This window comes from Microtus oregoni, unplaced genomic scaffold, assembly GCF_018167655.1.
Source record: "Microtus oregoni isolate MIOR12 unplaced genomic scaffold, Mior012 000020F_ref0000438, whole genome shotgun sequence".
Lineage (NCBI taxonomy): Eukaryota > Metazoa > Chordata > Mammalia > Rodentia > Cricetidae > Microtus > Microtus oregoni.
Window position 1 is genome coordinate 9,522,104 of NW_024543079.1, and position 13,175 is coordinate 9,535,278.

General features: G+C 54.1%; 1 protein-coding gene across 1 annotated transcript; it reads left to right on the top strand.

The window, feature by feature from the left end:
• The first annotated feature begins 5,972 nt into the window (after nt 1–5,972).
• On the top strand, nt 5,973–9,248 carry Mafb (MAF bZIP transcription factor B). The gene has a single exon (XM_041670931.1). The coding sequence runs from the start codon at nt 6,376–6,378 to the stop codon at nt 7,345–7,347; it is 972 nt and encodes a 323-aa protein (XP_041526865.1). The 5' UTR covers nt 5,973–6,375; the 3' UTR covers nt 7,348–9,248.
• The last annotated feature ends 3,927 nt before the right edge of the window (nt 9,249–13,175 follow it).

A 13,175-nucleotide genomic window follows, 5' to 3' on the forward strand; every position in this document is an offset into this window, starting at 1 on the left:
GAGGGTTCAGAGATACTGAACAGTAAGCACGTCTCTGAGTTTACCAATTCCTTCATCCACTCACTCATTCATTTATTGCATAACTATAATTGGATACCTCCTGCTGTGGGTATTATGCTGGCTACTGGGAACCCAGAAACAGCCCCCAGGAGCTCAAGGTCATCTCGTGTAGTTTCTCCAAATGTGTTTCCATAATCTGTGTGGTTGAATACTCTGTGTTTTCAATGCATTTTCTCAAGTGAAAATAATTTGGATTGACTGATCAAACCGCATTCGGCCTCCCCTGTATTGTTTCCTAAAGCCTTTCTCAAACCTGAGGTCTCCCTGATCCACCTGGCAGAAAGGAGGGGCAGAGGCCTGAGCCCTGTTGTCTGACAACATGGAATGGAGTTTTCCTAGAATGCTGTGGATGTCTTCTGACCCCCAAACCCAGCCTACCTTTTCTAAGTCCTTCAGAGGCAAGCAGCCAAGTCATTCTGGGTAGAGGGTGCTATCATGTGCAGAGACCCATGGCTGAAAGCAGCTTAGTAGGTGGAGAAACTTAAAGGAATGGGTATGCCTGGACCATTAATGGGGGGGGGCGTAAAGGACAATTAGGGTCTGGTGGGAGACATCATATGCAGTCCTGTGAGGGAGTAGAGCTCTGGAGCTAGAATGACCTGTCTCATAGAGCAAGACTGACTAGCTCTGTGAAATAGCAAAAGTCAATCAGTCCATAGCCAAAGCCTCTGCTGTCTTTTAAGCCATGGATGAGGATAGCTTGGATGAGGAGGGTGGGTGCCAGGTGGGGAACTGGAGGCCTGAGGTGGAGGAAGACTGCTGTTTTGGTCAGGCCGTGAGAGGTGAAAGCCAGGATGTGGTTTCAGCATCTGTAATGATGGCCTTGGGTGGCCATCAGGTGTGGTGAACAGGGAGTAGCACTGGCGAGCCTTCACCCAGCTGTGGCTGTTAGCAGTGTCAGCTCCTTCTATGTGACCACAAGCCACATCCCCCTTCTTTTCCCTTCTTTTTTCTTTCTCCCTCCCCCGTCTTTCTCTGCCCCTTCTCTTCCTCTTATCCTTCTCCCTTTCCTTCTATCTCCCAAGCCTCTCCCTTTTTATTCTCTGTCTCCTTCTTTCTCAGCTGTTTAAGAGAGATTTGACTGTACTTAAGGTCAAACTCAGGACACAGGCAGGGCCACCAAAGTCAGGACTGAGATTCAGAGCCAACCTCCGTGGTCAGCAGGCCAAGGGTGAGGGACACGATGGGAAGACTGTAAACCTTTCCTTTGGCTGGCGGTTCACCGTGGTTTCTTGCTGTCCCCACACAATCAGGGAAGAGGGGGAAGCCAGGGGTTCTTGTGGCATCCACAAAAAAAGCAGTCAGACACTTCCCTTAGAATTGGGAAGAGGCTCAGCAGTGACCAGAATAGCCACTGGTCTCTCAGAGAGTTGGAAATCCCCAAAGAGACAACAGCTGGAGAAGACCCATACAGACACCTGCATCCCTGGGGGGGGGGGTGCTGTCTACTCATGGTAGAGGAACCCTTCCCCCACTGCACAGGATTCTGAAAGTCAGAGGTTCTGGTTTATCACTTCTGTGTAAATTGAAATGAATCACTTAACCTCTGAGAGTCTCTCCCTCTGTGAGTCCTCTATAGGTGGGCTGATGGAGGAACAAGAAGCTCTTAGGACTCTGATGGGTATCCCCAGCTACCTGCCTGCCAATCTGTGCAAAGGAGGAATAACAAGAGCTGCTGCCCCATGAGAGGTGTGAGAATCAGAATCCAACAAAAGTTATTTCAAATTCCTGAGTGGGTGGAGGTGAATGTTTTCGAGAAACATCTCTTTGAGGCCATACTACCCAGTGGGTTATGGAATGTGAGCCTGGTGTGTATCCTACAATTTTCTCTCAGACACACTAAAATAAAGCTAAGGAAAATGGACATTTCTTTTGTAGTACAGATCCCTGCTCTGCTTAGCGCGGGAGGGGTTCTCCATCTTCGACTGGCAGATGATATAACTATGGTTGCTACAGGAGTTCCAGGACCTGTTATAGTACAAAACCTTGAAAGCGCTGGTTTGGATTCTGACGGCCCTTGTATGTGGCCGACCAGACTAAGTGGAAGTAGTAGCTGCTGTCGGAGGAAGAGGTAGGGTGGAACGACCTCGAGGCCCTCGCCCCCTCCCCCCACTCGCCTCTTGGAAGCCACAGACTTCCGGAGGTTTTCAGGGAGAGTTGGCAACAGGGCATCTTCTTCCTTTAGGGTCCCGTGAAGGCAGCGCAGAACTCCAGGCTTCTTGCAAGAGAAGTGTGGGTGACAAAGCGTCCGAAGGCAGGCTTCTGCAGGCTTTCTTTCCAAACGCTAGTCTCTTCCCTGTAGAACTCAAGCCCTGTGACCCTTGAATTTAAGGGCTTCTGCTCGGCGATCTCGGATAGTAGGATCCTCCTCTCTAGGGGGGCTGCGAGGGTTGCGAGTCTCCAACCCCTACACGTAGACAGCTGCGGTTCTCTACCCAGTACTCACACTGCACACAGGCACACTCCTCCCGCGTGCCATAAACCTCACTCCTACATTCACAGTTCCGCCTACTCGCTCACTAAGCACCTGCAGTCCTCCCTCCGGGAAACCTGGGTGAACCGCGCACCTCAGCGCTGAACGCAGGTGCCAGGGCGCCGCCCAAGTCTGGAAGCGCAGGCACGAAGGCGCGCCACTGGGTATCTATCAGGTTACCCCGATGGCTTGGCGGAGATGCCACGAGGGCAGCACCGAGATAACCTCACGTTCTGCCTCTTGCTCTTCAACGTCTTGGGGAGCAATTTCTTCCCCTAGAACAGAAGTGCCTCAAGGCCCTGTGTCTAGGACCCCTCAGCGTCCCTGTATCACTGCGGTGAAGTTAAGGAATTCCAGGACGATGCAACCGGGTTCGCTTTGGAGTAAAACAATCTCAAAGATATATCGAAGCGCTAGATAGAAACTGCTCCGTATAGGGGCTCTAGCCGCTGGCAATCCCGGCTTTTCTTGGGCTCGCTGGAGGTTGCCTGGGTCTCCGGCCTCTTTCCCATTGCTTCTCTCTCCGCTTCCAACATTCCAATCAAGCTCCCAGTCAAAATGCGTCCCAGCACCCTCTCCATCTCCCCTGTCTTTCAGGGTTGGGGAGCAGTCCTTTGTCCCGTCCTGCAGTGATACCCAGGACCGGGAAGAATCCCGCACAAGGATACCGAGAGCGTGGTGGCAGTCTAGAGATAAACGTTATTAGCCCAAGAGTTCTAGTTCCGAGACCCTGCAGCAGAGCACATCAGGAATTAGAATGGGGGAGGCTGGACCATGAAATAGAATAGGCTGTGAGCAAAGGTCTTCACTTGGGGCAACCTTTCTACCCTTCCACCCACGAGATCTCTCTCTCTCTCTCTCTCTCTCTCTCTCTCTCTCTCTCTCTCTCTCTGGAAGGGGTAGAAGCAAAGAAACGGGTTGGGGGGGGGGAGTGAACATAGAAGCCGCGAGATAGCTCAGCTAAAGACCAGAGGAAGATAGTGGCTCCAACAGAGAGGTAGTCACAGGGACAAAGAGGAACAAAACTGCCAGGACAAAGGCCGAGTAATCCAAACCCAGAGAGGGCAGCGCATCTCCTGGGATGTTGCAACTACTGGTCGGTGGCTGCAAGAGTCCTCTTCAAGGGCCACGTTCTTGGGAAGTGGGTTTCAGTCCTCAGTGGTGACCGAGACACTCGGGGAACAAGCACAGCTCTGCTGAACTCCGCGGTACTCCGGGGAGGGTGTGCAGTGAGGCACGCACTCGCACTCGAGAAACGCTGGGTCTCAGATGGCTAAGGGAGGGAGCTAACGCTGGAGCCAGGTGGGTGTTTAGAGAGTCCGCCTGTGGTGGTAGAGGCTGGAACCGCTGTTTGCAGAGACCTGGAACTCTAAACCCGAAATGTCCTTAAAACGTCCCATTGCCGAGCTGAGGTTCGAGCGTGCGCTCTCCTCGCTCTCCTCCTGCGACCGCGGCTGGGACAAGGCAAGTGGGTCCCTAGCGCCCATCTTCATCTGCCAGAGGTTGGGGCGAACGGCCCAGGCAGGCTCTCTGCCTAGGCGGCCGAATCATTTCTGCCACGAGTTCACTTCTCCAAGGGTTTGAGATTTTCTTAGCCATTCACTGATCTAAACATTTTAGGTCAAGTTTTAGTTCAAATACGTTCACTTTGTCAAAAACAGACTCCTGAGACCACTGTCTGCCCTATCTTTTCTAAGGACCATAGAGAAAGGGTTTTTCTTATTTATCGGAGTCATATTTTTCTTTCTGTTACAGGAAAAAAAAATTCTGGTCTGGTTGTCATTGACGCGGTCCACTGGACCCCCGTGCGCGATGTTGGCCGGCGGTCCTGCGCAGCCCGGCAGCCAGGACACACTCACCTCGCACGCTTTCGACCGCTTTTCTTTCCGCGTCTTGAGATGGGAAGCCAGAAAGCGACGCGGGAGGCGGGTCCGGTCTCCGGATCCAGCGAATAAGACATCTATTCGCTTTTGATATCGGGGTCGGGGAGGGGGATCTCAGAAAAGTCCCATATTTCCTGCCTTTCTGGCCCAGGGTAAGGAGGCTCCGTTGGCACTCTACAGCCCCGTCTGAGAGTCTAGCGTTCTGCGTTCCCGCCTCCCACCTCCCCGTCTGCGCTCCAGAGAGGTTTCTCACCGGGTAGCCCTGGAGCCTCTCCACCTGGCGTTTTCATTTTAGGACACTGATCTTTCCAGCTCGGGACCTTTCCTAGAGGGGAGTAGCCCACAAGCACACCCCGAGGGCTTGGGTATGCCATTTCAAAGACAGCAACCGGGAAGAACTCGTGGTTGAGTTAAAAGATGGGATCGCACGACCTATGCATAGTTCCTGGGGAGTCTGTCCAGGATTCCAGGGTGCACACAGCCTGTGTTCAGACCTGGCTTGGCCGGGTGAATTAGTAAGACCAGTATGGGTCCGAAGCGCCGTCCAAGCCTGCCGGCACCGAACCAACCAGTTCAGGGCGCCTTTGCGCACCGTGGCCACTTGGGGTCGCACTTTATGCCTGTTTGAACCTTTGCGCAGCCTTCAGAAGCTTGGATCAGCTTAATCCTTACAAAACGTTCAGACAAAAACAGGGCCCGTTCCCCAATAGCTCAGAGCCACTCGGTGCACCGACCGGTGTTGGTCTCTGCTCCGAGCCTCTCAGTACTCAGGTTCCCATACGACTGGCCAGTGAAAGGTATTCAGAGCCTTTGGGCAGACTTTCTTGTTTACCTTCCTTGGGAGCATTTTGGGGGTGAGGGATAAATGAACAGAGAACGAGCCCCCAGACCACTGTCTCCGAGCTCAGTCACCAAACCGGCGCCTCTTGGCCTGAAGAACCTTCCTAGAGGTTAAGAGTTAGGTTTGAACAGAACTCTTGGAGTCCCAGCCCCGCCCTCCCCCACCGCGTACATTTGCGCAGACCTCCAGAAACACAGGCTTGCACGACACATATTCACTCGGCCCGCGGCGCCGAGGACACAAGGAGCGTCGCCCACTGGGCGGGGGCCGCTTGGGAACAAAGGGCCGGGAAAGCGTCATCCCGGCTCTTATTCTGAGCCTACTTGAGGGTGATACGGGCCGAAGGTGGGAATGCAAAGAGTATCTAAGGAGGCGTGAGTGTAGGCAGGGGGTTGGGAACGGCGGCTTGGTCCAGAAGTGGGGCGCGCACCGAAGGCGAGTGTGCGGGGGGGGGGGGGGGGAGCCTCAACTCAGAGGGGGTTGGGGGTTGGGCCGGGCCGGCCGTCCCACTCGGCTACAGCTCTCTCCTCCAGGCCTCCGAGGCTTTGGGGCTCCTCCGGCCTCCAGTCAGCTGACTCGGGGGGCGGGGGAGCTGTCAGGCACGCCCCGCCCAGCGTCGCTGGGCCGCGGGGGCCGTGCAGCCATTGGCCAACACGCCGGGCCGCTTGGGCCCCCGCGCTCCTGTGACATCAGGAAGCGATAAAAGGCGGCGGCGGCGCCAGCTCCTGCACAGCTGCACCGCCGTGCTGCGAGCGGCTGCAAGCAAGAAAGCCCTAGAGCCAAAGAGCCGGAGAGCGAGCGGCAGGCGCTTTGCCCCGCGCCTCCCCTCTGCCCCAACGCGCACCTCGCCTGCTTCTCCACCCCGCCCCAGCTCGACACCTCTCGGTCCCGGCGCGGCCGCAGCCCCGAGCTCCGGGGCAGCTCAGGCAGCCTCGGGAGGACTCTCCGGCGCGCCGCCGAGTCCCCAGACAAAGGCTTGGCCGGCGGCCCCGGCCCGCAGCGCCCTCGGCACCCCGCCTCCCCGGCTTGCCGCTCTTCGCCCCCGCGTTTGGCTCGGAGCGTCCCGGCCGGCCGCAAAGTTTCCCCCGCGGCAGCGGCGGCTGAGCCTCGCTTTAGCGATGGCCGCGGAGCTGAGCATGGGGCCAGAGCTGCCCACCAGCCCGCTGGCCATGGAGTACGTCAACGACTTCGACCTTCTCAAGTTCGACGTGAAGAAGGAGCCGCTGGGGCGTGCGGAGCGTCCCGGCCGGCCCTGCACACGCCTGCAGCCGGCCGGCTCGGTGTCGTCCACCCCGCTCAGCACACCCTGCAGCTCGGTGCCTTCTTCGCCCAGCTTCAGTCCGACCGAACAGAAGACCCATCTCGAGGACCTCTACTGGATGGCGAGCAACTACCAGCAGATGAACCCCGAGGCTCTCAACTTGACGCCCGAGGACGCCGTGGAGGCACTCATCGGTTCCCACCCAGTGCCCCAGCCGCTACAGAGCTTCGATGGCTTCCGTAGTGCGCACCACCATCACCACCACCACCACCCTCACCCTCACCACGGGTACCCAGGAGCCGGCGTGACTCACGATGAACTGGGCCCGCACGCTCACCCGCACCATCACCACCATCACCAAGCGTCACCGCCGCCGTCCAGCGCTGCCAGTCCGGCGCAACAGCTGCCCACCAGCCACCCGGGGCCGGGACCGCACGCAGCGGCCGCAGCGACGGCTGCGGGTGGCAACGGAAGCGTGGAGGACCGGTTCTCAGACGACCAGCTGGTGTCCATGTCGGTGCGTGAGCTGAACCGCCACCTGCGGGGCTTCACCAAGGACGAGGTGATTCGCCTGAAGCAGAAACGGCGGACCCTGAAGAACCGGGGATACGCCCAGTCGTGCAGGTATAAACGCGTCCAGCAGAAACATCACCTGGAGAATGAGAAGACGCAGCTCATTCAGCAGGTGGAGCAGCTTAAGCAGGAGGTGTCCCGGCTGGCCCGAGAGAGAGACGCCTACAAGGTCAAGTGCGAGAAACTCGCCAACTCCGGCTTCAGGGAGGCGGGCTCCACCAGCGACAGCCCCTCCTCTCCCGAGTTCTTTCTGTGAGTCGTGGCGGGTCCGGGCCCCCGCCCTTGCCCTGGCCCAGACTCCCTGTCCTGTGTCCCTAACCCTGGACTCCCTGTCCCTGCCATGGCCCCGGCCTTGACCTATTTGACTCGAGAGAGAGGGAGGAAGGACGCGAGGGCCACGGGTGACGGGCGGGAGCACGGGTGGGTAGGGATCCTTGGCTCGGAAGAGAGCGGCTCAAGCCAGCGCAGCCTGCTAGACTTGGGCAAAGTCAGAGGGGACTTGGGCAAAGTCAGAGGGACCCGGGCGGGTGGGAGGTCCCGGAGTAACTTTTTCTCCAGGCTGGAAGGCCTCGAGGCCTTTTCCAAGGAGTCGCCAAGGCCGTCTGGACACTTCTGGCTCTGGGAACTTTGTGAGTGCCAGGGCGGCCGATTCCCAGCCCAGAGCTCAGGTCGCCCCAGGAAGAGCAGAGGAGAGGAGAGGGACTCTGGAGTCCCCGAGGGCGAGAGGCCAGGCTGAGGAAGGAAGAACAGACAGATCTGTCTGTCCAGAGTCCGGAGAACACTGGCTCTCAGCCGGAGACGCGGGCCTCAGTTAGGACATTCGGCGCGCGAAGAAAAAAAAATTTCATCAGTTTTATTGCCTGCTCGATTATATAGAAAAATACGAAAATCTGCATTAAAAATATTAATCCTGCATGCTGGACATGTATGGTAATAATTTCTATTTTGTACCATTTTCTTGTTTAACTTTAGCATGTTGTTGATCATGGATCTTAATCCCCTTGTTTCTTTGAGTGAGTAGGGATGCAGTTCCAAAACTCCTGCGGCTGCGGCTGCAAGAGAGCGCAGTTTCAGTCGCCGGCCGGCTTGTAAATTACCCGCCCGGCCAAACCACACCGAGAACGTAGCAGCAAGCTGAGTCTTTGTTTGGGTTTATTATTATGGCATTTTTGTTTGTAAGTAAAAATAAAAAAGATAGAAAAACAACCAACTTTGTCGTGGGGAACCTTTGGAATTTGTATATTCGGTCCCCCTTTCCTTCCCATTTTTTTCAGTTTCTTTGGTGTTAAGGGAGAGATTGTGAGGGAGGGAGATAACTGTGGACATTCACACCTTGGGTGCAGGAGCATGTCCTTAACCCGGTCTTCTGGTCAAACTGACCACCCCCTGCTCCCCAAGAAGAAAAAGAAAAGAGATCGGCTCCTTGACTTTTCATCCCAAGGGCTGGCTTGGAATCCCTCCAGGAAGGTGCTAATTGCAAGCCCCCCCCCCCACATGGTTTAGGGTGAAAGAACTCCCCCCCACACACCTCTTGCAACTTATCAGTGGTGACCTGAGCTCCCATCGAATCAAATGCCATTCTCAGAATGTACCAGAAACCCACACATAGGCAGGTAATGCTGCAACTTCCAAGTGCGTTCTTTAGACCAGTGCACCATGTGTCTCCCTGCTGTCTGGATAGCAGGAAGAGTTATTGGTGGTGTCCCCACTCCCGTCGGTTGTACAGTAGTTAGAGGGGAGGTCTGGGTGTTTTTCTTTATTGTTACTTTCATTTCTGCGGGTCAGTAAAAGGATTTAAGTTGCACTGACAAAAATACCAAAATGAAAGCGTACTTTTTTTTTTTTTAAGTTCCCATCTGAATTTGCTGGCGCTGCTGGCTGGATGCTTTTTTTGTTTGTTTTTGAGTTTGTATTAGTTGATAAATTTACAGTAATAACAAGATTGTATGAACCGCATGGTGCTTGCAGTTTTAAATATTGTGGATATTCGTCCTGCATCGGAAACGAGCTTTGGTTTTTACTGATTCAACTGTGTTGAAATCAAACTTGCAGCAACGCAACAGAAATTGTTTTTAATTTCATGTAAAATAAGGGATCAATTTCAACCCCCTGCTTATGATATGAAAATATTAAAATCTAGTCTTATTGTAGTTTTAATTCAGACTGGTTTCTGTTTTTTGGTTATTAAAATGGTTTCCTATTTTGCTTATTAAAACCATTGAAATGGCGTTTATTTAGAGGACTCTGTGTTTCCATGACTTTAATACTCTTGTTTCTTCAAGAATTTCTCTTGAATATCAAGTTTGGGGCATTTGTTAGCAATGGATCTCAAGCAAGGGCGGGCAGATCAGTTCTCTACAGTGTGTGACTGAGTGTGCTTTATGTGAGCCTCAAATGTGTCCTCTGCTTTCCACCCAGGTTCAGACCCAAGTTGAGAGTGCATCTGTACGCTGAGAGAGGGCATATCTGAGAAAGACACTCTCCAGTGCTTTCAGGCTTGGCGATCAGGGTCAGGATTGGGCTGCCAGCCGGCATGCAGCGGGGTAGTGAACCACAGAAGCCGGGCCAAGAGTTGCCACCTGGATAGAGGATGTTAGGTCTTTTTTTTCTTTTGGAGTCCAGGGCCAGTTAAGTTGTAGTCCTTGCCTTCTGCCTGGGTCTCAACATCCTTCAGCCAGGCACGGGCAGCTTAGAACTAGTCTGCAGGCTCTAAAGGGAGGCTTGCCCTCCTTTCTCCGAGGTTGATGGAAGCAGGTGACACCAGACACTAGATGTTGGGATGCCGGACTTTCTCGGTAGGAAGCTCCTCCTTGGAATTTCTTCCCAGGTTAGTATGTTCAGGGTACACAGGGCCAAGCGCCCTCAAAAAAGACACTGCATAGAGGAGCTTGGATGTCAGTGTGTCCTCAAATTGGAGGCTGAAAGGGCTTAGGCTGGCTTAGCAGCTATGATCGTAGCCTGAAGATTCCTGATGTGGAAGTGGCCCTAGGCCGCTTCCCTTTCCCTGGTCCTATGAAGGTCAGTACTACCTTGTGGCCCACACTCCTGGTGGCCTCCTTAGAACCTTGTCTGTCATTTAGATTGCCTTTAGACCAGTCTCCGGCAGGCATTGGGGCAGACTGCCCAGACTTTAGAGGAGCTCTCCTCTTTTGGCAGAGGCTAACTCTCTGTGGAACTTCCTGCTTCCCCGTAGACTCTACTATGCCTTGAAGTTCTTGTCATTGGAGTTTCTAACAGGGAATTTCAGGATCCAGATGGGGAAGTTATAGACCCAAGCAGGGAAGCCCAGTTGGGGACCTGAGTAGGGGGTCGCCTGGAAAAGAAAGGGAGAGTAAAAACTGCAAGGGAACAGATTTTGGCTAGAATCCCGGGAGATTGGGCTAGTGATCGGCATCTCAGGAAGAAGTTTGGGGGCCTAAACAAACAACAGTGACAACAACAACAAAAAAACAGAGTAAAATAATACTAACCACCATCCACACCTGTAGTGCGTCGGTGGTGTGACTTCAGCTCAGAGTGATTTCCCAAACCCATTCAATTTTCCCAGTGGAGACAAGGGTTGGCAAGCAAGGCTTTGGCCTCCATTTGGAAAAAGGCAGCTGAGCCCGGTTCTCCCACGTGTAGGCGGGAGTGATCCATTTGTAATTCCCTATGCAAGCGCCACTACAGGTACAGATATGCCACCTTTAAGGAAACAGGCCTCTCTTAGGGGAGTATCTGAGAGACTCCACTGTGCAGGTCCCTGCAGTGATAAGAGTGGATCAGGGACTTCTGGTGGCAGAGGCTTTAAATTTGGTGGTCTGATTCTGTCTAGAACCATTCGGAACAGACTAGCGTTGTCCACTTCCGGCATTGCCTGGATTTTAGGAAGGTTGTAAATTCCAAAGAATTGTCTTTATACTGGATAGACACTTAGACACACCCAGTGATGTCACCATCCTTGTGTATCCAGAAAGGACAAGAAGTGCCACCCATTTAGAGTTGCCAACTGAGTTTGGAGATGAGATTCTAGGCACAACCCTAGTGACACGTTGCCACACCAGGGCACCCACACCCTGCACTCACACTGATGGCCCTGGCGGCACTTTAGTGCCTGCTCCCAAATCACCCATTGAATATTAACTCCCCCCAGGCCACAAACGGAGGAACAGCTGGGTAGAGCCGGCAGCTCTTTGGAGAGGGCCAGATCTTGTGGAATGCTCTTGAGAGCGGGGTTTCTGTAGCAGGCAAGCCCCTCTACTTGCAGCCGGCCAGCAATTCGTACGGGCCAGGATGCCACAAGCAGGGGAACTGGGACGCGGTACTCAGGAATCTTTATCCTTCTTTTCGGTTTCTATTTCTCCCTACTGCTAGAGGGCAGCTCGGGATCCTACACTCCCCACCACCCACTGAAGGAAAAGTTCTCCCTGCACCAAAATCTTCTAGGCTTCCACTGATCCCACGTAGACAAGTTGGCGCCTGCAGACAGAGACAAAAACGCACAGACACCAACACCGGGAAGCACTCAGTGGGCACTCGTAGGCTCTATCTCTGGTTGCCTTCTTTGCTGGGGCAGCCGCTGCCCTTCAACAGTCTAGGCCACAGTCGGGGTTTCTTCTTCCCCGGCGGTATCTTACCGGCTTTAAGAACCTGGGGCAGTCGCTGCTGTCCCCTCCTTCAGTTCAGCGGGGAGGCGCTCAGGTTCCCGAGGTTCAAACAACTCGGTTTACCTTCTCTAAGCCTCTTTTTCTCTGTACGTGAGTCTCAGTCTCCCCTCCTCTCTCTCTTCCTCCCTCCCCTTTCTTTCTGTCCCCCTCTCCCTCCCCAGCCCCTATTATCCATTTCTTTAGCCTTTCCAACCTAATCTTCCATTTTGTTTACTCCCCTGCCCTTTAATCCAGGGCAGCCTGAAAGCTGGTCCTGAGGCGTCGCTAGCCAGGCAGGAGGAAGGAGGGATGGCCAGGCGGGTCTCCAGTCTGGAGTCACCACTTAGCGTTCTGCACCTGCGCTGTTTAGGGTCTGGGCTTCCCTCTGCCCACTCTCCAGTTTCATTCCATTCCGATGGCCGATGGCCCTCGCTGTGGTTGGCTGGGGCCTGCAGGCTGACACTCTGTTCAAATCTCTAGGGAGACTGAAGCTGGTCCACAGATGCAGTCACAGTAAGTCTTTGTCGCTTGCCTCTGGGCTTTTCTGTGGCAGGACGGCTCCCTGCCCTTGCCAGTTAGAGGTTCCCATTTTTCTTTTATGCTGTTCAGGGGCTTCTGGACCAAAACTCACAGTGGAAGCCACACCATACACAACACTAGGCTGACCACTCCGTGACCTGGAGGCTCAGTTTCTGCCAGGAGGGCCAAAGGCCTCACTCAGTCACAGGTCAGCCCTCCTCCCAACCCCGTCTTCAGTTTATCCCTGGTCCGGAGGGAGCCAGGAAACTCTGGAGTAGAGCTTGGAGGGTTCTCTTGTGTGCTTTCAGATGCAAAGCTCCATTGTCTTCTGGGCCCTTTGATTTCCCCAAAGGAATACTCTGGACCCCTTCTTGAGTAACTTTCACCATCTACAGTCAGAAGGCTCTGGTGTTTAGATTTATAATGAAAGGAACTCTTCCGCCCCTCTGACCAAAATAAAATTCTTCCATCGCATATCCTTGGAGGCAGCATTTCTCCAGCCCCTCAGAGAGTCAGTTCCTCGGGAATGGGAATAGCTGAACTGGGCTGCTGTCCAGCACTGCATCCAGGGAGGACAATTCTGATAGAGTGCGGGGCTGGTCCTGTGTCTCCGGTGTCATCTGAGCATCAAGAGCAGGCAACCCTGGGCTTGCCTTTGAAGGTTGGGGCTTTTCTGGCTCAGAAGACAGGGCCTTTTTTTTTTTTTTGTGGGAAGGCTACTGGTGGAATCTCCTTTTTCCCATAGTTCCTGGTCAGGAAGCATTCTTTCAGTGGGGGGGGGGAGTGCATTCACCAAGCCCCCCCCCCATCAGTTCCTCAGCATCATGTGTAGCTTCTCTTGTCCATCCGCACACCTTCACTGGTCCTGTACACATTTCCACGCCTCTCAGTTTTAAATTCCCTTTTCCATTGTCCTACGCACGTTATCTTAACCGGTACA